The 24,839-nt window shown below is 34.5% G+C and overlaps 11 protein-coding genes and 2 pseudogenes across 13 annotated transcripts, besides 1 other annotated feature; 6 read left to right on the top strand and 7 right to left on the bottom strand.

The window, feature by feature from the left end:
• Positions 1-15,063: part of a mobile genetic element that runs on past the window's edge.
• TVAGG3_0612510 (DNA/RNA polymerases family) lies at positions 135-2,285 on the top strand (the record flags this gene model as incomplete). The annotated part of the gene is made up of 1 exon (XM_051240077.1): positions 135-2,285. One exon carries the CDS (start codon positions 135-137, stop codon positions 2,283-2,285), a length of 2,151 nt encoding a protein of 716 aa, XP_051086664.1.
• On the top strand, positions 2,342-3,202 carry TVAGG3_0612500 (uncharacterized protein; the record flags this gene model as incomplete). The annotated part of the gene is made up of 1 exon (XM_051240076.1): positions 2,342-3,202. The coding sequence occupies one exon, from the start codon at positions 2,342-2,344 to the stop codon at positions 3,200-3,202; it is 861 nt and encodes a 286-aa protein (XP_051086663.1).
• On the top strand, positions 3,528-4,186 carry TVAGG3_0612490 (annotated as a pseudogene). Its single transcript has one exon. A coding segment is annotated over exon 1 (659 nt).
• On the top strand, positions 4,650-5,498 carry TVAGG3_0612480 (organellar and viral DNA polymerase type B; the record flags this gene model as incomplete). Its single annotated transcript, XM_001299710.2, has 1 exon — positions 4,650-5,498. The coding sequence occupies one exon, from the start codon at positions 4,650-4,652 to the stop codon at positions 5,496-5,498; it is 849 nt and encodes a 282-aa protein (XP_001299711.2).
• Positions 6,266-6,880, top strand: TVAGG3_0612470 (organellar and viral DNA polymerase type B; the record flags this gene model as incomplete). Its single annotated transcript, XM_051240075.1, has 1 exon — positions 6,266-6,880. One exon carries the CDS (start codon positions 6,266-6,268, stop codon positions 6,878-6,880), a length of 615 nt encoding a protein of 204 aa, XP_051086662.1.
• Positions 8,941-9,360, bottom strand: TVAGG3_0612460 (protein of unknown function, DUF4108 family; the record flags this gene model as incomplete). The annotated part of the gene is made up of 1 exon (XM_051240074.1): positions 8,941-9,360. The coding sequence occupies one exon, from the start codon at positions 9,358-9,360 to the stop codon at positions 8,941-8,943; it is 420 nt and encodes a 139-aa protein (XP_051086661.1).
• Positions 9,398-10,633, bottom strand: TVAGG3_0612450 (uncharacterized protein; the record flags this gene model as incomplete). Its single annotated transcript, XM_051240073.1, has 1 exon — positions 9,398-10,633. The coding sequence occupies one exon, from the start codon at positions 10,631-10,633 to the stop codon at positions 9,398-9,400; it is 1,236 nt and encodes a 411-aa protein (XP_051086660.1).
• TVAGG3_0612440 lies at positions 10,662-11,467 on the bottom strand (annotated as a pseudogene). Its single transcript has one exon. A coding segment is annotated over exon 1 (806 nt).
• Positions 11,474-12,010, bottom strand: TVAGG3_0612430 (protein of unknown function, DUF4106 family; the record flags this gene model as incomplete). Its single annotated transcript, XM_051240072.1, has 1 exon — positions 11,474-12,010. One exon carries the CDS (start codon positions 12,008-12,010, stop codon positions 11,474-11,476), a length of 537 nt encoding a protein of 178 aa, XP_051086659.1.
• TVAGG3_0612420 (protein of unknown function, DUF4106 family) lies at positions 12,678-13,653 on the bottom strand (the record flags this gene model as incomplete). Its single annotated transcript, XM_051240071.1, has 1 exon — positions 12,678-13,653. A coding segment is annotated over one exon (976 nt), but the record flags the coding sequence as incomplete, so codon positions are not given.
• Positions 15,064-16,815: 1,752 nt separating the features above from the next.
• On the bottom strand, positions 16,816-17,310 carry TVAGG3_0612400 (protein of unknown function, DUF4106 family; the record flags this gene model as incomplete). Its single annotated transcript, XM_051240070.1, has 1 exon — positions 16,816-17,310. A coding segment is annotated over one exon (495 nt), but the record flags the coding sequence as incomplete, so codon positions are not given.
• A 550-nt stretch (positions 17,311-17,860) lies between these two features.
• TVAGG3_0612390 (uncharacterized protein) lies at positions 17,861-18,407 on the top strand (the record flags this gene model as incomplete). The annotated part of the gene is made up of 1 exon (XM_051240069.1): positions 17,975-18,292. The coding sequence occupies one exon, from the start codon at positions 17,975-17,977 to the stop codon at positions 18,290-18,292; it is 318 nt and encodes a 105-aa protein (XP_051086656.1).
• Positions 18,408-21,739: 3,332 nt separating this feature from the next.
• Positions 21,740-24,665, bottom strand: TVAGG3_0612380 (aggrephagy protein; the record flags this gene model as incomplete). Its single annotated transcript, XM_001316673.2, has 1 exon — positions 21,740-24,665. A coding segment is annotated over one exon (2,926 nt), but the record flags the coding sequence as incomplete, so codon positions are not given.
• Positions 24,666-24,839: the final 174 nt, after the last annotated feature.

Here is a 24,839-nt window from a genome sequence, read left to right as displayed (position 1 = left end):
AAGATAAACCAAAACCAAAGTTTAGTTCAGACTAAACCAAGCCAACCTTCATTAGCTGGTATGGGTTGGCGTCAAAGACTTTTGGCAGCCGGTGGTTACGTAAAGTAAAAAAAACATTTTTTTATTTTTATAAAATGCCCCCGTATAGAATGGATAGAAAATCTGCTAGAATAAAAGCAGAGTTAGAAAGATATGGCTGGAGAGTTTCAAAGAAGTTTAAATATAGGAAGGGAAGACCCATAAAAGTCTATGACAAACTATCTGGTCTTCGCTATGAAATGGACTTAGAAACAGCACGCGCAAATTATCCAAACAGACTTGAGAGGTTAGAAGAAGAACGGCTTATGGACATGCCTTTCAATGTTAATGAACCTCAAGTTGAAGGACACGACGGCTTTGCCAGATTTTACTGGAAACATGACGAACAATTGCATCCTTTGAGGAGGAAAAAAGGAAAAGGTGAAGACGCACATGCCCCCATGGAAAGAACAAGATATGCATATGAAAAGTATCGCGAGGTTAGAAGTAAAATTGGTTCAGGTCGAACCTTTACAGTAAACTTTGACGATGGAAAGAACAAAGAAGGCTTCATGGGAGTACTTGCTGCCATACAAGACGGAAATAAGAAAGGATACAACCTGAGATTAACCGTAACAGATTTAGATGGTCATATATACTACTCACATGGCAATGAACAAACAGCTGCAAAGCTTCTTGACGCTTTCAAGACTACAAAGAGAGAACAAATGTTTGACTCCGACTCAGACATCTTAAATGCAATTGAAGGAATTGCAAGCGTGAAGTTCGAATGGTACCAACCTAACCCTCAAGCAGTCAGACAACATGCTGGATACTTCCCGTTCAGAAATAAGTCTGACATTGACTTAACAAGGTATGGAATTTACAATTCAATTGAAAAAATTGTCAATGAACCTTGTATTCTTACATGTCTCAGGAACTCTGGTCTTGTTACAGATGAGAAAATGAAGTATCTTGAGTCATGTGTGAAAACAAGGTACATTCTCAGAAGTCAATTGACAAAGATTGCACCGTTGGCAAATGTGAATATCCGAGTCAACATTCCGACTGAGAAAGGTTCTTCGCACGATGACTATGTTATTGACTTCAAATTGCCATGGTTGAAGATTGTACTTGTCCACAACCACTTCATGTTGAACGAAAGTCTTACACACCCATTGTTCGGAAAGGGCAAATGCAACATTGTCAGAGCTGTTAACATTCTTTTCGAGAAAGGCTTGTTGGAACCAATTCCAGATGACAAGCTGACAGAAACTTTTGTACCAAAAGATGAAACAAACTTTTCATTGTTGGTAAGACCAAAAGTTGTTCCAGACAAGGTTATAGCACAAAAGAAGTACACAGCTCCAAAAGGAGTTGGATTGTTCGGATACCAACCTGAACCAGAAGAACTTCCAATGAGGTTGCAAGAACTTCAAGATGCTATAAACAAACTTCCATTGAGAAATCCAATCGACGTCAAATTGTATTGGAGAGCTTCTGAGTTAGCTCAGAAGGTTTTATATGAAACAGGTTGCTTTGACGATGTTTATGAGATAACAGGCGAGGTTTCTCAAAAGATAAGAGACTCACTTGAATTTCCACGAACTGGGCCGATTGGATGCGACAAGTTCGACTCATACGAAAAAATATACTATGTCGACCTTAACGCTGCGTACATGAGGTTCGTCCAATATATCCCGACTGGAATTCCAAACGAAGACGGTGAGTTCCCGGGAAGGAACTATACAGTTGGAAAAGTCATACAACAACTCTATGATATTAGGAAAGCTTCAAACCCCAAACTTGCAATGACAATCAAATTGCTTATGAATTCGACATGGGGATATTCCATTAAGAAACCTCAAAAGATGAAGAGTAAACACTATGAGAAGGTCGACAACTTTGTTGAAAGGTTCTCCTTTTGTTTTGAAATACGAGTTCACCAAGGTCAAAATGGCTTAGTAACCACAGTAAAACCTATTGTCGAACATTGGTCTTATCCTCAGTTCGCAAAGGCAGTCCTTGACAACTACAACAAATTTTTCTCGGAAGTTAAATCGAAAGTGAAGGTATACTATGAGAACATTGACGCACTCATGACGAACGAAGAAGGATACAACAAACTCATTGAAATGGGTTTAGTCGGTGAAAGGATGGGCTGTTTTAAGCTAGACAAGGTATTTTCCGAAGTTCATGTAATATCCAAGCGCAAGTACTGGGGTGTACTTGAAGACGGGACAGAAATAAAACATTGCATGAAATAAAACATTGCATACCATTTTAAAACGTTTTTAAAACAGTATATTTTTACATATATTAAATGCTTCAGGTTGAAAAACAAAGAACAAAAGTAGCAGATACAAAACCGTTAGACTATATCTTTACAAACGCTGGCAGGACTATATCAGATGAAGAAATTTCATCCGGCTCATACAGGTTTGACTATCCAATTCGCTGGCTTCAAAGTCCTTCAGATGCAAAGGCAATAGGATTTAGAAGAGTTTTGTTTTCAAATAGAACTAACGCTTTTATGTTCGCAGTATATTTTCACGGTCAGTATAAAGGTTCTGACGGTCTAATAGAAAAATTTGACGAAATGAAGATCTTTACTATTCGTTCAGACGAAAGTCTTGAAAAAACTCTAAATGACTTTCAAACTCAAATAAACAAATACTACTGGGAATTTCAAGAAAAATACCATTCTTTACTAAACGGAACGTACTATCTGAAGCTAGAATACGACAAGATGAATTCCACCGTTTCATTTCAAAGGATTGAAAATAACCCTCCAAGAGATACAGAGTTTTTATATTGGGGAGTAGACAAACGTTCTTGGGCGCAATTTCTTCGGTTACTAAACCAGAACGAACCATTGCCACCTGACGGTCCTTTTAAATTTATACTCCCACCAGCAGATTTGACAGTTTATAAAAACGTCTTCGACCCTCAAAATGTTATATGTCATGCAAGTTTCAGTTCAAGCAACAACAGTTTTCTTTGTATCGGTAAGGACTTTTATGACTTTGCTTCTAAATTCTACGAACCACCTAGTAACAGTTTCTCTGACTTTCAAATTTGGTTCACAACAAACGGTGTGCAGCATATTATACCATTATACTATGACTTTTATCTCGAATTGTCTTTCATATACAACTACGGAAAAGTGCTGAAAAAGTATTGAAAAATATATTTTAGGTGAAGAGGTCCCTCGGTCCCTCGGTCCCTCGGTCAAATGAACTTCTCTGAAAAAGTGTGACAACATGACATTTTGACAACAACACAGGAAATAAACTTCATCGTATTCTTTCACCCGTTGAATTTTGTATAAAAAGGCACCCCGCGGAATTCCGCGGGGTGGTATATTCTTCACGAAATGCTTGTTTTGAGGTCGAGCCACAAACGAATGTCCGACGGTTAAGCCACAAACGAATGTCCGACGGTTAAGCCACAAACGAATGTCCGACGTCCCACCAAAAAATATTTTTTATTTTTATTGTAAGAACAGTATGACAGTCGAAGCAAAAACGTTCACGAACAAATCTAATGGCGAAACATTCACAAAAGGCACCTATAACGGTATTGAAGTCTTACGTAGAGACAGGGATGGTTATATAAATGCAACAAAGATATGTCAGCAGTTTAGGAAAGACTTTAGAAGGTTGTTGGAAAATAAGTCCTGGGAAGAGTATTTTAAGGCATTTTGTGAAGAATATACCACCCGCGGAATTCCGCGGGTGCTTTTTATACAATGTTAATGCAGGAATTCCGATGAAATCAAACAGGTTAGAGGAATGTATGTAGACCCAAGACTTAAAACTATATAGCAATGTGGGCTTCTCCAAAATATTGCATAGCAGTTGGAAAAATTATGGACTCCATAGACAAGAAAGTTCATGAGAAATTAGATGAAGAAGAACTTGAAGATACAGCAGAGAATGCTAAACCTTTGTTCGAAGAAGAAGTTAGAAAAATGCATGAAAAACAAATAGAACATGAACATGAGATATGTTCTGGTTATAGAGATTCTCCATACGAACTAAACCAATGGGAACAAGAAGATTTAAAGAGAGAATTTAGAGAATATGAACTCGCTAAAGTTTCATTAGAAGCTACAGAAGAGAGGTTAAAAGGTTGGGGTCCTTTTGTACAAAAATATTTTGAGTAAATGAACCATTTTATTTTTATTGAATTCGGCAAAAATATATTTTTAGATCTCACCAGGTCACTCGGTCACTCGGTCATTTTAACTTCTCTGAAAAAGTGTGACAACATGACATTTTGACAACAGTCCAGGAAGTAGACTTCATCGTCAATGTTTTGTATAAAAAGCACCCCGCGGAATTCCGCGGGGTGGTATATTCTTCACGAAATGCTTGTTTTGTTGAGACTTCTTCGTATATGTTTTGTATAAAAAGCAACCCGCGGAATTCCGGCGGTTGGTATATTCTTCACGAAATGCTTGTTTTGAGGTCGAGCCACTTTTGGCCCCACCGTAGAAAACACACAAAACTCTTGAATTCGGCAAAAATATATTTTAGTTTTTTTTAAAAAAAATATTTTTTTATTTTTATTGTAAGAACATGTTAGCAACAACAGCACCAAACTCGTTAGTCATGAACCCAACTTCAATGTTAGTAGAGATGAAAAGCTTCATTCCTTCTTCATATACTTTCGAAACAGAAATCCAGAAGATAAAGCAAGAACTTCTCCAAGGAGATTTAGACTGTAGTGCGAAAGATGAAACAAATGAACAGTATCTTTATGAAATGCAGGATATTATTGACCATCTGCCTAAACTTCCTGAAATACAACAACAAAAGCTTACTATTCCAGAATTCGATGAAATAGAAGTGAAACCAACTGACTCAGTAGAAACCAAGAAGTTCATACGTAAGGCAAACTATGAGTTTCTTGGATTTCATTGCAACCACAAAGACTGCGATATGGTATATTTCATTGACATATATAAATCTGGGGAGTTTAAGACCTACGACAACTTTGTTTCGTTAGTTGCAAAATGTGTATGGCAGATAAGAGATAAAGATAGAAGAGGTAAGGTATGGAACGAACAAATAAAACCAGCAACTTTTGAGTTAAAGAAAACCATTTACGCCTTACTTGTTTTAGCAGGTAAGGTTTCAATGTACAATGCTAAAATGAACCCACAATGTTCAAAATGTAAAGCAGCAATGAGGAAATATAACTACTCCGTCAAAGAGATAGAACGTATGCGAAAAGACTATACTGACTTAAAGAAAGAAGCAGAGAAACCAGCAGAAGATAAAATGGACATGTTGACATTTCTGAACAAAAACTATCCAACTGCTAACGATTTCCTTCTTTCAGATGTCAAGAAGAAATATAAAGAAACTTTCGGTATCGTTAAAACTTTTGATATCCTTCGTGAAGAAATAGAAGCTACAAAACTGTTTAAAGTCATGAACCATCACAACATATACCATGTAAAACGCTTATAAAACTTTTATGGTAGAAATATATTTTTGCCTGATTTACACTCATTGACGATGAAGTCTATTTCCTGTGTTGTTGTCAAAATGTCATGTTGTCACACTTTTTCAGAGAAGTTCATTTGACCGAGGGACCGAGGGACCGAGGGACCGAGGGACCTGGTTCCACCTAAAATATATTTTTGCTGAAAAAAATGACCAAATTTCATGATATAACTGTATTTTTTTGACGAAGTGAACTTTTACTCTTCGTAAAAAAATCCCTGAAATCATGAAAAAATGACCAAATTTCATGAATTTCCTCATATGTTTGCGACCGGTAGAAAACCGCGGGTCGAGATTCCGTACGAAAATCGTAAAAAAACTCTATGAAAATCGTGAAAAAATGCGACCCTCGGAAAACCGAGGGTAGAGATTCCGTACGAAAATCGTAAAAAAAACTCATGAAAATCGTGAAAAATTGCGAGTGGGAGAAAAACCTGGTCGCCTAAAACTCATGAAAATCGTAAAAAATTGCGAGTACGGAAAAAACCGTAGTCGCCTAAAACACATGAAAATCGTGAAAAAATGCGAGTGGGAGAAAAACCGTAGTCGCCTAAAACTCATGAAAATCGTGAAAAAATGACCAAATTTCATGATATAACTGTATTTTTTTGACGAAGAGAACTTTTGCACTTCGTAAAAAAATCCCTGAAATCATATCTTTTATACAAGATAAAAAAATAGCGTTAGTTTTTATTTTTTTTATTTTTTTATTTTGTATGTAAGAACAGGAAATGACAAGCACTGAGTTTGAAACAGTTAAAAAGATAGACAATGACACCAAAGTGGTTAGAATAGGTGATTTAAACGTAAGATACTCAAAGAAATACAAAAAATATTCTTTGTCAGACATTCTAACACTATCTGAAAAGAAAACATCCCACGACTGGGTTAAAAATGCTTCAACTCAGAAAATTTTGACAAGAAATCCTGAGCTTATGATATCAGTAAGATTCTATGGAACAAGAGCATATCTTATAGACAAAAGTCTTATACCAGTAGTTTTGTTCTGGATTGACCCAGTTGTTGGATATAATTTCATAACATATGGTTCATTCGATACGGAACGTTGCTGTGAAGGCTTACTTTACATCGTTCAGAAACCGAAGGACTTCAATACAAAGAGATATAAGATAGGAAGAACATTTAATATAACTCAAAGATATGACAGTATAGTCAATAGAGTTAAGGTTGCGTTCGTTAACGATATGAGAGCTGCTGAAACAGAACTACTTGAAAAGTTTGAGAAATTGTATGGTGCTCCCACGAGAGGTAAAGAAACGTTTGAAGTAGATGAGATCGACAAAGCTATAAAAGTATTTGACGAAGTTGCTGAAAAATACATGTAAAGCGTTTATTTTTCAAGCTTGACACCAAAGATGGCTCAGGTAGCTCTATAATGTAAATTGCCTCATCTGCTGGGTCTATGTCGGTCATTGTTTCAAGACAAGTCTTTTACTTTTTCAAGACAAGTCTTTTATTGTTTCAAGACAAGTCTTTTACTTTTTCAAGACAAGTCTTTTACTTTTTCAAGACAAGTCTTTTACTTTTTCAAGACAAGACCCGTTATTTTTCAAGAAATTTTTTGGTGTAAAGTTCTCAAATTTGAGAACAGTGGTCTTGATTGAAGACGATACCCGTACTTTTTCAAGACAAGTCTTTTACTTTTTCAAGACAAGTCTTTTACTTTTTCAAGACAAGTCTTTTACTTTTTCAAGACAAGTCTTTTACTTTTTCAAGACAAGTCTTTTACTTTTTCAAGACAAGTCTTTTACTTTTTTCAAGACAAGTCTTTTACTTTTTCAAGACAAGTCTTTTACTTTTTCAAGACAAGTCTTTTACTTTTTCAAGACAAGTCTTTTACTTTTTCAAGACAAGTCTTTTATTGTTTCAAGACAAGTCTTTTACTTTTTCAAGACAAGTCTTTTATTGTTTCAAGACAATGTCCGACGTACCACCAACCGAGTCCATTCCAAAGCCAGAAGAACCGACAGCCCCAGCACCACAAGCAGACTAAGACTAACACTTACATTTTTACGCTTGACTTTTTACAATTTGAACTTTGTTTGCGTAGATGTGAATTCTGAAAGAAGTATGAGGGTCTTGTATGACTTTGTACTTCTCCCATAGTTCATGTCTGTCAAACTTACCTGCCATGGACTCTTTCATAAGTTCCATGAAATCGTCTTCGGACAATCCGGGGAAAAGTACAATGTCAGTAAGTATTCTCTTTACATCCTTACTTAAACTCTTTGCTGTCTGTACACAAATGACAACAGAGATGTTAAAGTGTCTGAGCTTCTTAAGAATTCGACACATATCTTGTTCTCTGTTCTTTAACAAAGGATGAGAAGCAAAGTCATCTAAGATAAGAAGACATCTATGAGGGTAAGTCTTCCAATCGTAAGATTGCAATTTCTTCGAAATGTATTCTATCTCTTTCTGTTTGTTTCTGAAGTGTTTCTTCTCTAATATTCTCTGCATTTCCTCATTTGGGTCTTTAAACTTAGAATTGACATACTCATTTATAGCATTGTACTTCAAAACTCTTCTTTGGTACTTCTTTATCCAATCTAACAACTCAGAGTCTTTTATACATACTAACTTAGACTTTTTTATAATATCTTTGAACGAATTGACGGTTTGGTCAAATTGACCCGAAGTACTACAAATGACAACTAACTCATAGAATGGGTTCTTCTCATCTAGTTCTTGTTGTTGTGCAGCCATTTTAAGATAAGTGAATGTCTTACCCGACCCAGGTGGTGCGATTAGACCTGTTATACCATTCTGAGCAAATAGGAACTTGTCATGTATGGGTTTTATCTGAGCATTTTCCAACTTCCTCTTGTTCTTGTTTAAAACATTCTCAAATTTCTTGTCAATGTCAGCAAACTTTTTTTCTAACATATTTTTAGAAAAATTAAAATTTTTATCTTTTAGGAAATGTCTAGCGATTTCGCTATCTATATTCGAGACAAGCTTTTCGACAGCAAAACATCTGTCGACCATAAAATCTTACATAGTGTAAACAAGAAAGGGGAATTTGTTCTAAAGTTCTGTTTCTGGGAATATGACAAGAACCATAAAACCTTAAGCAGAGAAGTCTTAAAATTTGTCAATGACAGACTTGTTGACAGAGATGACGCCTCTTGGAGAGATGAAGTCCAACAAAACTTCTTAGAATGCAAAGAAGACACATGCGCTGTTCTTGAAAATGAAATAGAAGACAGAATAGAAGAGCTATTAAATGACAAAGCACTTTTACAAAAATATGGTTCTGAGAAGTTTGATATAACTCCACCAGAGAAGAAGAAGAGAGAAAAGAAAGAAAAGAAAGTAGAAGAAGAGAAGAAAGAACCTGAACCAGAGAAAAAGAAATTTGACATGTAAAAATAAAATTTTATTTTTAGAACATTTCTGGGTCAATGTCAATGTTCTCTTCCTCTTTAGGAGCAAACACTGGCTTAGACTCTAAAATCTTTTTACCCAATTTACCTTGAACTTCTACAACTTTAGACTCATAATATTCATAGTCGTCTGCTTTCTTTGGTTCATAAGGTATAACAAGTTTGTATGCTTTGCCTTCTTTAAGGTTTGAAAACCTTCTGTCAAAACTTTCTTTGACTGTTAACAAACCTTCTATGTCTAAGTCTTCAAATTTCGCACCATTTTTAGTCACAATAGCAAACTTAACTGGTTCGATGTTCCAAACTTTGTCAAATGTAGACTTTTCAAAATGGTAGAAGTAAACATTCAAATATGTGAATGGGTCTAGTTCTTCTTTAAGTCCTGACATATACTTGTTGACTGAGATGAATTTCGTCATCTTTTCTATCGGATAAAAAAAATATTTTTTTTAAAATTTACTCAGAAAAATTTTTCTTTGTATATACACCATTCTGAACATCTAAAAGATTTTTGACATTTGCCAAGAATGTTCGTTTAGAAGCTGCCATATAACCATACTCTTGACAATACTGTTTATACGAATCGTACAATGACCTTTCATCTAAACACTCAAAGTTAGTCTCATCTATAAACAGTTCATATACACTCTTGTTTGCTTCTAACAATGTTTGTCTCTCTTCGGTATGTGGAATTTGTCTTGGATTGAACTTAGAAATGTCTAATGTCATGAAATATGAGAACAAGTGGTTGTAAAAGTTAGGTGTTAAAGTTTCTGCTAAGTCGTCAAAATATTCTGTATCTTGCATATGAGCTTCTGACGTTCTGACAACTACATATCTTCTGTCAGAACTTTCTAACTTCATCGGAACGGCGTTGTTTGAAACCATGATGAAATTTGCAACATTTTCACAAACTCTTTGGTCTCTATACTTTCTTTCAACAACTCCAACTTTGTCTGTTATAAGACTCTTCAAAGCATCTGAGTTCAAAACTTTTGTTGTATCTATACTTTGAAGTTCGTTACATACTATAAGTTTCATATTCTCTATTGAAGAGTTAAATTTACCGCAGATGTTTTCTAAGTTTGTCATATTAGGGTTCGAATAGCCCTCTAACAGTTTGCACAAAATATCTGTAAAGAAAGTGTTCTTACCTGTTCCTTGTTTTCCAATTATGATGAGAGCAGTTTCATTTTTAGCACTTGGATGTTGTAAGATGTTTGCAAACCAACATAAGATATACTCATAGACTCTTTCGTTTCCATTGCATATAATTTCTTTGACATGGTCTAACCAAGCTTCTATAACATTTTCTTTCCATTCTACTTGTTCGTATTTATATCCAGTGAAGATAGAATAGAAGTTTGGAGATGGTGTATAAAACTTTATACCACGAACTGAAAAATCTTCAAGTTTTGACAATAAGATATCCCAAGCATCTAACATCTTCATGCCAACTTGTACGACTTTTATTTTCTTAAGTTTCTGTTTACATTCTTGTTCTGAAACTATTGTCGCTTTAGGTTTGTTAAAGACTACATCCCATTCTTTCATGACATAACATTCTGGGGCAGAGTCGACATAAATGACTAAACGTTTCAAATTCTCGACCGCTTTGTTATAGTCTCGAAATGGACACATATTTCTGAACGCTTGGAAGTCATAAAAATCTGAAACGTCTATTCTGTACATTTTTATAAAAATAAAAAAAAATATTTTTTTATTCTTGAGCTTGTTGTTGCATTTGTTCCATTTGTTGCATTTGTTGTTCTTGAGCTATTTGTTGTTGAAGTTGTTCTTGTAGTACAATACTTTCACCAGTTGCATCTTCCAATTCGAAACTTTCTGCCGTCATTGACAAATACATAGGACATAAAAGTTTTACAGGAACAAAGTTTGCGTCAACTAAGGTTAAGTTTATGTTTGCTAAAGTGTTTGAGTTTACTAAAGCTGAAAACTCTGCATTCGAATGAACAATAGGCAAACCAGCAGAGAAAGTGTTGTTTATACGCATGAGTATCTTTTGGTCATAGTAGTTTCTGTCGACATTCGAATAGCACTTTGAACCTAAGTTTGAAACAATATATAAATAGGTGTACTTAAAGTCAATGGAACAGACATTCCTTGTATGACACCTTTTCCTGTTATAGGAAACTGTTGGTAGTAAAAACCAGATATAAGTTTTGTATTATAGCTCATATCGTTTATACTAAACTCAGTCGGACATCCAAACATAATGAAACCTGCTCTAGTTGCAGCACATGTTACATCCGTCCTTAAAGTATTAAATAAGTCAACAAAACCTGTTGGTGGTATATCTGAGTAAGTATCTTCAAAGGAGTATTTTTTACCATTCACAACAACAAAGTCTTCTGGTGTCAAAAGAGCAAAACAGGCTTTAGTCGTCATCGTGTTTAAGGTCAGTTTACAATATCGTCCTTGAGGACTTTGTAAGTTTGTTGTTATAGAATTATATGACTCAGGGTTTTTAGTCGTAATAGTATAAACCACTATGTCTTCTGCCATTTTTACTTAGCAAACAAACTTTAATGAAATGTTGTGGTCGTCAAATATTTTTATGACGTCTGGGAAACTATATTTTAAGTTCAACGTTTCACCTCCTTTCATAACGTATATCTTGTCAATGACATTATATGAAACACCACAGCAAGCAATGTCGGGTTCTATTTCTTTGATGTTTATATCGTCTGCCTCTGTCAAAAGTTTCAATAGTTCTTTCAAAATTTCATGAGGTGCAATGACATATGAGTTCACTTTTACAGGGTTGTGCTCAACCAAGTTTAACATTAGACCTAAAGCTTGACAAATCTTCTCCTGAGTTTTAAGTTTGTCTTTAAGTTGCATGTAGTCGTTTCGAATATCTGCAACAGAACTTAAGTCTCTGCTAACTTCAGGGTATGTTGGTTGTTCTTTTACAGGAACTATTGTTATACCATCTTCGTCTTCGTATGGTTTCCCCACTTCAACATCTCTGTCTTTGACATTGACAACAACACTTTGACTGTTTGTTTGAGTTGGTGAATTTAACTTCACATCTGCCATCGCCATTAAACCTTTTGAAACACTTACGCTTCTATTTTTCGGAAATGACATTTTACTTAGAATAAAAAGATGGACGTATTTGAGTATCTCTTCGAATTGAAGCAGAACAAAGTTTACACACACAAACAATACAAGTTCATTGACAGAATAGTTCTTTACACAAACAATGGAAAATGTTATAGAATAGCAGTCTTTGCTGAACCAAAATATTTTCATAAAGCAAAGAAAGTTGGTATAACCGAGATGTGAAAGTTCTTGACGTTGACAAAAATATAACAACAAAACTTACAGATATTTCTAAAGGTAAGTTTTTAATACAATATTATATATCAAAACTGGCGTACTGTCAATATTTGACGGAGAGAAGTCAGTTCAAGAACAACTTACTGACCTGCTGCCAAAATCTGCTCGATGGAAGCTGTCGTTATACCAATCTGAGGAGCCCCAGCAGGTTTCATCGAACGAATCTTCAAAAGAGCATCTTCCGTGAAAAGTGCTATTGGTTTTGTAAACTTCTTTGCTTTCAATTCATCTGGACCGTCTCTGTCACCAGTATATTGTATTTGAACTGTACCAACAGTTGAAATACCACCCATAAAGTCTTCTGAGTCAGCAAATGGAATGCCAAGCCAAAAGTTTGAACGGTCTCCATTTGTATATTGAGTTTTTTGACCTCCTGTATGGGTCCATACTTTCACATATGGCATAATAGAACTTTGCATTTCAGGGTTAATGGTTGTTGTGAAGTTGTTGTTAAAGTTCATAGCATCTAATGTCAAGTTGTATGACCTCATATCCTCAACTGTGGAATATTCTTCTCTTGGATAGTATTTGCCATCTATGTTTATATGGTATTTAATACCGGGGTTGTAGAAACAAGAATAGTCATTTATAGTTCGTCTGAACAGTACAAACATAGTATCTGCATGTTTCATTGCAGTTGTTAAGGCAATATCTGTTCTTGCACCTGGGTCAGCACTTTGGTTTCCAACTTCACCTGCAAAGTCTTTGACAGATATTTGGTGTATAGGGAACATAAGTGGAACTGCAATATATTTGGCAGCTAAAGCATTTGAAATATCTGGGTCCAACATATAGACTGCAAGTCTGCTTTCTATTCTCTTGCATTCAAATTTTTCGCATGTGAACTTAACTGGGTCCCAAGCAGTTCCAGCAGCATTGAAGTAGTAGTTTACTTCAGTGTTGAGGTTTGAGAAACCAAAGTCTAAGTCAACTTTGTCTTTGCAAAAGTCGGCGAATGACGTTTGATTTGCTCCCTTTACGTCTGTAAGAGTGAATGGGTCTTGCGTTGGTGCAATGACTAAGTTATTTTTGCTTGGAGTAAGTTCGATAGAAATTTTTCCTGCCCAGTTTGGCAAGTATCTTAAAAACCTGAAGATGAGGAAAGATGACAAAGGAACTCTAAGTTTCAATTTTACTTTGGTTACTGCTGCTGCAGTTTGTCCAGAAAGGTTAACATAAACTCCTGGAACGTTAGGGTCAAGTCTTCTTATTTTCTCAATAGTTGCATACTGGTCTGTTTGTTCTCTAGCTTGTGGTTGTACTGAGTTTCTCAAAGCGAACCATTCATAGTTTGCCCATGTTACTGTTTGAACTAAGTCAGAGTTAGAATATATCTTATATCCCATGAAAACTTCTGGAGCATATTGGTATCCGACATAGAAAATTCCATTGCAACCTTTCTTGTCAGACAACTTGGCAGAAGGTTTTATTTCAATGTCTTGTTCCACGTATAAGAAAGAGTTGTCAATAGAAATTATATGAAACCTGTCGCAAGCAATATCTACTGTTGTTGAAGAACCTTCTCCAAACTCACCTACGTTTCCATAAGAAACAGCAGTTGTATATTCGTAAGTTCCAGGAACTATTTCTGACCTTCTAATGGCATTGTCGCATTCGTTATACCATTCGGAAACATTTCCATTCATGGCATCCAAAACTGTTGGCGTTATATTCTGAGCGGCGTACATTTCATATGTGTAAAAATATAGAATAGTTGGGTTTATGTGTCATAATAGAACCCACGTGGACCAAGCTTTACTTTCTTCCTGACTGAGTTTTTAACTCTTCTTTTTCCTTCATTGCCACTACTTTCACTTTGTTCTTCACTACTTTCACTTTGTTCTACTCTTCTCTTCTTCTTTGGTTTCGCTTGGTAACTTGCCCTCTGCTTGAAGTTGTTGCATCTTTGCCTCATGTTCACCTAGTATGTTGTAAATTTCCCATGTCCTTTTTGCCTTTGGGCTCTGGTCGCCCATCTCAGGTAACCTATATCCTAGAAAGAGTTTGTCATAGTTTGTATTTGAGTCTTCGCGTATTGTTTGCATGACTCTTTCCTGAGTTTCCGGTTCAAGCTCTTCAAACAGTGCCTGTCCATATGGAATAAGCTCGTTTCCAAATATATGTTTTTGTAGCCATTCTGGTTTTCTTTCCATGTTACCAACTATATCTTTTGTGAATGGGAAAGCTTTTACCCAATCTTTCAGTCTTGCGTCGTTTATTTCTGTAGTTGGTTTTATTTTGTCAAGGAACATGTTTTTCAATACTAACATTTCATTTGGTACTGTCCATTTGAGTTTTCTTAAATATTCATCCCTTCTCAGTTCATTGTCTGCAAAGTAAGTTTTTATGACATTTTGTAAACTTTCATTTGCAAGGTCATGTACAATAGGTTCTCTTCCTTCTCTGTCCATAACTTTCTTTCTAAACTCTTCACCAAATATACCATCTCTATGGTTCTGTGTAGTTCTTTGAGATAAATGTTCTAGAACGTCAGGTGTTATATTTCCATCAGCCATGTTCATTTCATACTGGTCCAAAATATCTGCATGTTTCATATCTTTCAATGGCATTAAAGCCGCGCTTAAAATACCAGCTATATCTGGTTCACCATTGACTTCCATTGCGTCTACAACTTCTTGGAATTGTGGTTGTAAGTTTATGAACCACCTATCCGGGTTAGCTTTATGACCCCATCTCATTGTAGTTCCATCGTCTGCAGAAACAAAAGTAGGTTTGTTTCCATCTTGGTTAGGTTCTGAATGAACTTTAAACAATGTTTCATTTCTATATGTTTTCTTGAAATTTAACCTTTTATTTTCACCGAGTTCATCCGAAGATTGAACGTTAAATGCTCGTAAGTAAAAAGGGTTGTTGTATTTGTGTACATTTTCTTTCAGTACTTCCATTCTATGCTGAATATTTTCATCTGGTGTTGGAGTCTTTTGTATGTCGGCAAACATTTTTCGATATTCTTCTACTATGTCAGCCGAATTTTTTTTAGACTCTTGGAAATATTCCATATTCTCCGCATACTCTTGTTGAGGGTCAAGATTTTTCGGCTGTTCCAAATCTTCATCTAGTTCTGTGAAGTTAGTTTCCAAAGGAGTGACTTGTTCGTTTCCTTCAGGCTCTTCTAGCTGTTGTTGCTGAACTATTTCTTCCATGTCTGGTTGTATCTGAACTAGTTCTTCCTGTGGAGTTTCTTGTACCTCATCTGCTGGCATTTCATATATTCCGAGACCGTTTTTAACAACTTCCCTTTCTAAGTCATCCGGACTCATAAACCTTTCTTCTTTCGTTCCGTCTCTATTTTTTACGCGTTTCATGACGGGAGTTGAATTGTCATTTAGCTCTGACATCAAATATCTCGGAGTAAATTCAGTCATGTCATTTGGATGATATGCTATTAAATCATATCCCTTAGCGAGCTTGTATTTTCCAGGTTTGAAATTATATCCGATTTTATGCTGAACCATAAAGCTAAATAGGTTCGGGTCAGTATTTCCATCCTTGAACTTTCTAATAGCTTCTTTATATCTGTCACTAAAGTCAATACTATCTGGGTAACCATAGTCTTCCTTAAGCCTTTTTAAGAATTCTTGGTTTCCTTGTTCTCTACTTCTTTTATGTCCTTGCTCTGTTTGTGGTTGCTGTGCAGGGTTTTGAACTGTTGGTTGTGGTGCTGGTTGTGGAGGTGGTTGTTGTGCAGGGTTTTGAACTGTTGGTTGCTGTGCTGGATTTGGTGCATGCCTGTGTCTGTGTCCATGTGACGATGTAAATGTTTTAGGTAGTCCTGGTGCAGGTGCTTCTCTTGGAGGGTTTGGTGGTATATAAGTTCCACCAGCTGGCACATATGTTCCATCTGCAGCGTAATGTCCTACCTGACTTTTCGTTTTTAAGAAAGCATTTACTAGGTCTGTTTTGGTCTGTTGTAACTCTTTTTCTTGACTTTTCACAACAGTTGCTCTAACGGCGTCATAGGCACTTTGAACTGCCTGTCTCGTTGCTGCATCTGTTATTTTCGTCATATTTTGTGCTACTTCTTTTAACTCTTTGTCGAAACCTTCAGACTTCAGTTTCTTTCCAGATGAGAAGTCGTTCACTTGTTTCACCTTACTATGAAGAGCTTCGAAGGCGTTCTTAAAGTCAGCATTTGTTAAAGCTTCATTTGAACTGTCTTCATCCGCTTGTATTTTTGTCCTTATTGACCCTATAAGCTGGGCTGCTTTAGCGTTGGCTTGGGCATCTAACCAGTCATTGTTAGCTTTTATATATTCTGCGCTTTTCATTGCCTTTTGCATGGCTGCGTCGTTATTTTTACTTTCTTGTGCTAAGTTTTCATACTGTACGGTTTGGTTTTGCAACTGTAAAAGTTTTTCTGCCTTTACATTTGCTTCAACTTCTTTTTTATACTCATCGCTATCCATATATGTCTTCAGGGCTTTTTGTTTTATCTCTTCATCTTTCAGTATTTTATATTGAGTAGTATGGTTTTTCAAATTTATGACATCTTGTTCCATTTTTGCTACTTCTGCTGCTTTTTCTGACACTTTTTTCGCATATTGCTCTGTACTTAGTTCTTTCAGTTGTTCTTCTTTCTTCTTTTTCTCTACGTTTAACTCATTGAGTTTCTTTGTGTGTCTGTCATATTCTAGTTTCTTTTCGTTTTCACTTATTTGCTTCTGTATGTCTATGTTTGACTTTTTGACATCTGTTATTTGATTTTTGAGTGAACTCAAATTCATTTGACTTTGAGGGTTATAGGCTGTTCCGTCTGCAGCTCCACCATAGCCTGCCATTTTCGCTAAAAGTGCCGCTCTTAAACCTCCACTCTGTGCACCAAGAACTCGGTTTAAAAGCATAGGATTGCTTGACATTTGTTGCAACATAGTGGGGTCATTCAGCATTTGTTGTTGCAACTGTTGTTGTGGTGTTAGTCTTACTATTGGATGTTTCAATGCTCTCTTCCTCTTACGTATATTCTTACGTAGCTTACGTGGCATTTTAAGTGAAGTTAAAAAGCGGCTTTTGACAGATGTTTATATGACACTTTCTCCGGTTTATAGGACCTCTCTCATATTCTATCTTGTTAAGATTTCCTGGACTGTTGTCAAAATGTCATGTTGTCTCATTTTTTCAGAGAAGTTCGTTTAACCGAGGGACCGAGGGACCGAGGGACCTGGTGACGTAGCGACGATAGACCCTTACTTGTCCGGACATAGTTCTACTATTTTGAGTCCTCTACCGAAAAGTCAACAGCAACGACTTTCAAAAAATTTTAGGGGCTAGAAGGCACGAAGTGCCTGGAAGACCCCACACACCCAAAAAAAACCTCATTTTATATAAACTGCATGTTATACTAAAAATCTTCAAGGGGGTAGAGGGGCGCAGCCCTGGAACCCCCAATACCTTTTTTTTTTTTTTTTTTTTTTTCATATTTTCTGAATTTGAACTTTTCAATAATTTATAGATAAATCACAGATAACAAAAACCATTCTTTGTAATTATAATGAAAAATACAATTTATATGAAATAAAATAAAAAAGATATACATGAAATATAAATAAATATAATAATATCTAAACAAATAAAGAAAAAGCAGAAAATGGGATGATATTCAACGCCCCATGAGCGCTGAAAGTGTAAAAACTCTTGTTAGAAAGCCAAATGCAGCACGATTGGATGCAAATATCATTCTGGAAATTGAATATTCGGCATTCAATCTCTGATTTATTGATGTTGAATGGGAAATATGCCAATGAATTGTTTCCGAATGCACCAAAAACATCACCATCGAAAATGACTTTATTAAGATTGTGTTTCGGTGGTAATAAGATTCGAAACAGAACATTCCCACAGCAGTCAAACAAAACAAATGATGTTGAGAACAAAACACCTGTCAACAAATTCTTCGAACAGTTGATAGAAATAGGATTTTCTTCAAGTTGGATTGAATGTCGAACAATCATTTTGCAGTCCAAATAAACTAGCAAATTTGATTTAGAACAGACTCGCATCGATCCTGTTTCTTCTTCTAAAACAAAGATGTGAGTGTCGTGTGGCAAGATAGGATCAATCTTCTTCGTTTTGTTGTTATAGAAAATGAATGCAGATTTGTTTGTAGTTCCATAAACTGCGTATTCATTAACATGATAACTATCGGGAACAAAATCCAAACTGACAAATCCTTTCTTGTCTGGGATAACGAAAACGCTTTCGTTGTTTGTCATTGATCTTGTAATCGATATCGCCATTTTCAACATTGATCTTGATTTGGATGTTTTGTTTCATCGTAATACAGTTGATTTTCACTGATGAGTGACTAATAGAACAAATAGTTGATGCGATGAGATGTGATATATTTGTCTGGAAATTAAACGCTTTCGTGTTTTCATTGACTTTCTTGATGTCATGTTTGATGAAAAACAACTGTGGCAAATTTTTAACGCATTGATTAACACCGAAAACTAAATCAATCCATTCGTTCAATCGCTTAGAAACATAATTACTTTCAAGGATAAGTTTGTTGATGAAAACATAAAGATTTGGATCGTTCTTACAATAGTTAGGAAGTTGTAAATTTTTGAACAAAATGCCACAGCCAAAGAAAGGGGGAGAAAACTCTAAAACAGGGGAGTTTAGAGCTGATTCGAAATCTTCAAAATCTGGACAAAAAACACTAAAATCTTTGTTCTCGTAAAAACTTGCTTCTGAAGCAGAACTTTCGTCTAAACTGAGTCTGATATTTTCCGATGACATGGAAATATCTGAATTTGAATTGGCGGTTATTAACGGTTGTGTAAACCTCAGAAAAGGTAACCATTTTTCTGTCATTACAGAAACAGGAGGATCTGTATTAAAATCTCTCATTGCGATCTTAGAAGAAGGGTTTGTCAATCTCGGTAACAAAGGATATTTAATGTAGTCATTAAAACTCCTTCCTGCAATGAAATTAAGCAGCATCAAATACTCATAATTTGAGATTTCGTTGTTCAACCATTTCGCTGTCAGATTTGAGTTTTCTGACATTGCATTTCCAATGTTTTTGTACAGATGGATGTACTGGCAGTTCGGAATTTGGCATTTGGAAATTCCTTTGATGATTAATGATGATTTGTGAGGTGAAAAATCAAGTAAAAAAGTATCACCTGTTGTCAAAATTATTTCGACACCTGTTTCTGCTTTAAAACAATGGCTGAATACGTATTTGATCTTTGCTGTCTCGTATTCACGTGTTTTGTTCTTAGATGTCAAAATAAAACGATTGTTAAACAATACAAAAATGACATTATATGTTTGATTGATTTTGTATCGTTTGCATTTCGTTTTTATGAGATTTTCAGTTTGATCATTAAACGTGAATGAGAAATTGTATTTAGGAGCTTTCGGCCACCATTTCGTATCATTCTGCATGAAGTTATTGATTGTTAAATCAATCCTTTCGAAGTTTTTATCGGAGTAATCTTTCCAAATCGAAATTTCATTGACTGTTTTTCTCAAAAACTTCCAAACTTTCAATTCTGTCTTGAGTTTCTCTGATTTGTCACTCAAACAATATTCATGCAATTTCAGATACGAAACAGTCGAAATATTTTTGACGGTTTGAGCGGTTTCACTTTGAAAACATGTATTTATATAAGAATACATTTTTGAAATGATTTCGTAGACTCTTCTTGGATAAGAATTGATCATTGTATTGACGAAGAATCCAAAACTAGACATCAATGATTTCATTTCATTATTTCTGTCCAAAATTGTTTGTTGGTTATAATTCTTCAAAAAGAATTCACAAAGTTTTTTGATTGTTTGCAATGTCGTAGTTTTGTTTTCTTCTGGAATTGTTTGTAAAACATAAACAATTGCACTTGCCAATGAAGAATACAATATAGAATGACCATTATCACATAAATCAACACAAAAAACTAATCTCGGTAAATTTGTGGCTTTCTTCAAAAGTGACAAAAGTGAACTGATGTCCGTTATAAAGAATTCAACTTTGTTTTGTCTGAAAATCGTTTCGTTTTTGAAAGGTGACTCCAAAAACGATAATTTCAAAGCGGTGTTACAAAACCGTTTTGACAAAATTGGAAAAACAAAAATTTTGCGCATCTATGTACTAATTCTATCTTTTCTTCAAGTTTCCAATCAACGATTTCGACATTACATAATAAATGCAAAAATCTAAATGTAAAAATTGACATATCACTTTTTTCTAATTGAACAACATCAAGAAACGCAATTATTTCATCCAATAATTCAACATTCGGACTTTGTATATAAATTAAATGAAGTAAAATGACTGCTTCAACTTGTTTTTCTTCTGGAATTCTCATTGCTAAAATGATTGGCCAAATATACCAATAAGGGCAATTAATTACCCTTAAACAGAAATTATGATCTTTCGACATATCCTTGAGAATAGAAACTGTCTTGACGCATTCATCCACGTTATTTATAACGTGTGCAATATAACAAATTACAGGGAAAGTATAAGAATATTCATCAGGCATTGCTCTGAGCTGTAACAACATTTCTAAAGTGCAATGTTCTTTAGAAACATGATAAATCAATCTCCTTGATATTTCGCCTTTCATTTTCGGAAGAAATTGCAACATTGATCTGACAACTGCGCAAAACAACATTGGTATTGGTTTGTTCAACAAACTAAACAAAAATTCGGATATATTAACGGAATCCTTATGCTTAGAAAACATCGGCAACAATTGTAATAAATCAATTTGTTGTTCAATATCAGGAAGTGAAGTGATGTGACTAATTAAAAATTCCAAATCTTCTTTTGTCCATAATTGTTGTGGATAATTAGACAAAAGTTTAAACAAAGACATTCTTATGTTTCTTACATTAATATCCGGGTTTCTTAATCTTTCTGGTTTTGTTCCTAAAATGAAATCTTTTTCGATTGGATGATACCATAAATAAACTCTCATTATATTCAAAATATCTTTGAATGTCAAAACAGTCCATAATTCGTTATCATCTTCACATAAATTCTGGTACCAATGATCAACAATTTTCTGCAAGTTTTTGTTGGAACAAACCATCCATAATTCGAGATTTAACAATATTTCTTTCATTAAACTTCTGCGGCAAGAAACATCCGAAATTTCTGATAATAAATAAGTAAATCTCAAATATATATCGTAATTCAATGTTTTCACGTGTTTCTTCATCAAATATGAAACAATTTGATATTTGCCACTTGACAAACCGCCACAACGTTTTATCAAATCAATAACTGATTCAATATAATTAGAGCTCAAATTATCCAACATGAAAAATGGAATAATAGTCTTTGTGAACTTGTAATTACTTGAAAGATCATAAATAGGACGAAAATAATCATTGATTTTCGTTGGAAGTTTGGGTAATCGATCCGTCACGTTTTCTATCGTTCCATGATTCATCAATTAATTATTTCTGATTGGTTCAAGACGGAAAAGTACAAATGGCATTCAGCTAATATACAAATGACGCTTTTTGTGTATTTAGGAGCATCAGAATTGCAATAACCACCAATTTGCACGAAAAAGTTTTGAGTTTTGAAATTTGGATCTTTGATAATTGTCAAAATTGGTTGTTCTCCATTTATATACAACAATAAATGAGAAGTATTGTCATCCTTTGGCGAATAACAGAAAGTAACAAATACCCATTCTGATGGCGGCACATTCATAGAAAGAGTTACAGAAGTAGGAACTAAATTTGGTCCACAAATTTGTGCGATCAAAGAATTTCCTTTCAAATATAAAATAATTGATGAAGAACTGTCATCCGCCAAAGAAAATATCAATGGTTGTATATTCAAGGAGAATCTGATCGAGAAATCAATGTTAATCCAAAAACAAAATGAAAAACCGTTCTTGATTTCTTCAGTTTTGAAATCTAAGAATTGTTTGTATTCCGACGGTTTTTGGAATAAAATTGTTGGATTATGATTGTGACAACATTGTGCCAACGCGATGTTTAAGTAATTAATAGGTAAAGAGTCGATTTCGCAGTTTGGCTTTGGAATGCTTAAACTCAAATATTGATAGCAAACTTGTTTTGAACTAATTGATTGACACATATAATTTAAAATTGTAAAAAAATTTTCAATGTCACTTTTCAAAATATTATTTTGAAAATTGAAACCTCTAAATTCGAAATCATTTGGGAACGATTTTATTGCTTTGATTATCAATAAATCAAGTTCACCTTTGTGGCATTGTATTATATTTGTATTAGAGAATTTGCATAAATCACCAAAGAATAAAATTGATTTTGTTCCCATGACAGAAATAAACAACAACAAAATTATTTCATTTTGTAAAATAAACATTGAATCTTTTCCTGATATAGATTTGTTGTTTGCCATCAAAGATATCATGAATGATATTGTTTGGTCTGATGCTCCATTTGGTTCTGCTTTCTTCATACTTGTAGAAAACAATGATCTGTTTTCAATTGTTATAACTTTTCCTGTGTGTTTAACTTGTGTCAATGCAACAAAACTCAAAACAACACAAAGGATTTCACGTGTTGGACTAAAAAAGAATAAGTTAAGAATGGGTTTCTCTAAGTCTATAAAGTAATCGATCAAATCAGTGAAATATGATAAATGTGAAATTAAATTGGACAAACAAATAGAAATAAAATGGTAAAAAGATGGTTGTTGGTTGTTATAATATGATAACAAATAAAAATAGAATGAATGGATGCAGGAAATGATGTTTTCGTCACGATCAGGTAAAACCATGATGTCCGTAAATGATGAAAAAACATATTGAGATGTTAATGGGTGAAAACTAAGAAGCATGAAACAAGTAACAAATGTTTGTGATGAAAAAGCTGTGAAAAGTTGTCTCTTTTTCTTCATTTCTTCAATTAAAAAAATTAAAATGGAAAACCATGCTTCGTTCTCTGTTTTCAAATGGATCAAATAACTAATAACACGAATACTTGATTCAAAGAATCGTTTGTTAACAATAAAATCAACTTGTGACTGTTCTTTTTGACCATGAAGACGAATAACGTGTTCTGCAAAAAGCAATGGATATTTTTCCGATTCAAAAATGATATGTTCAAGAAGATATGGCCATTTGTTGATGATACCTTGGAATAAACTTTGACGAATAAAGTTGACTTGTTCATTTTTGTTGGAAAAAATGGTAAAAAATGGGGATAATTGTGCAGATGAATAGATTGCATCTGAAACAACAGTAGGAATAAATTTGTTGTTCATACAAACTAATAATGAACATAAAAACATAAATAACTCGTTAGTACAACTAACATCACGTTCAACATTAAGTTTGTATGTGAATTCTGATAAGAATGTAACTGGAATTGATTCTTTTGGACAGTCAATGATAGGTTGAACAACACCAATAATACGTAACTGTTCTTCACTGAAGAATTCGTCAAGTTTAAGTTTGCTTTCGATGTCTGATGGATGGATGCATCGTAAATCTAGAGGTAAAGAGAGGATATCATCTGGTTGAAGTTGATAAGCTTCAAGTTCGTAAATTTTGTAGTTTTTAAGTTCGAAATAGGATCGGTTGGACGCAGATTTGAATAAATCATAGACTTTGTGTGAAAGTTCGATAAATGAATCGTAGATATCGTATTGGTTTGTATGAAGTGCGATTTGAAGAAATAAATCGATAGAATTGACGTTCAGGTTAAGAAAGTATGGTGTTGACATGTTGATGATATATCTAAAATCGTAGTCTGTAGTGCCTTTGATTTGATTAACTAAGTGAATCAATGTAACAACGATTTCTTCGTAGTTATCACGATCACAGAGCATAATAGATATGAATGAGATGTGGTTTTTGCTGAATTTGTTCATGTGTAAGAAAATTGTTAAAAGTTGTGTTAAAGATTTTTGAGGAATTTGTGAAAATCCTTGTTTGTAATAGTATGTAAGACACATGTGTAATGAAAGAAGTATGGATTCGTTAAATTCGACGTATAAAGAAGTAACTAAAGAGTTGAAAAGAAGGAAAAAGTCATCGACAAATGAGTCATCTATAGGGGTCAATAGCCAACCAAATGCATTACAAATAAGACCAGCGACTGAATTCATACTAACTGAGATAGATAAAAATTGAGGTGAAAAAGTAAAGAGATTTTGTGTGTTTTGAATACGTGTGATGCACTCATATATGTTGTTTACATCGTATGAAATGAGTTGAAGATTTTTCTTAGGAATATTAGGAATATAAAATTTCATGTTTTCGATTTCAAGAAAATCATATGTCTTAGTGAAGAGATGGAGAGCTGATGAGAATCTATCGGCAATAGGTTCATCCCCTTCCGTCTTCAATATTGAAGTACCGGTCGAGGATCGCCGCATTCTCAAAAAATTGAACTTTTTTTTCATGCATCATCTTTTTATATCAAACAGTATCTCATTCATAACATATAAATTTCTTATCATATATGGTAAAAAAGATCAATCTTTTAATATCTTCATCATATTCACATGATTTTTTATTATTGCCCACAGAATAGTCATGGAAATACAATT

This window comes from Trichomonas vaginalis, chromosome III (assembly GCF_026262505.1).
Source record: "Trichomonas vaginalis G3 chromosome III, whole genome shotgun sequence".
NCBI classification, from domain to species: Eukaryota; Parabasalia; order Trichomonadida; family Trichomonadidae; genus Trichomonas; species Trichomonas vaginalis.
This window is presented reverse-complemented; position numbering and strand designations above follow the sequence as displayed.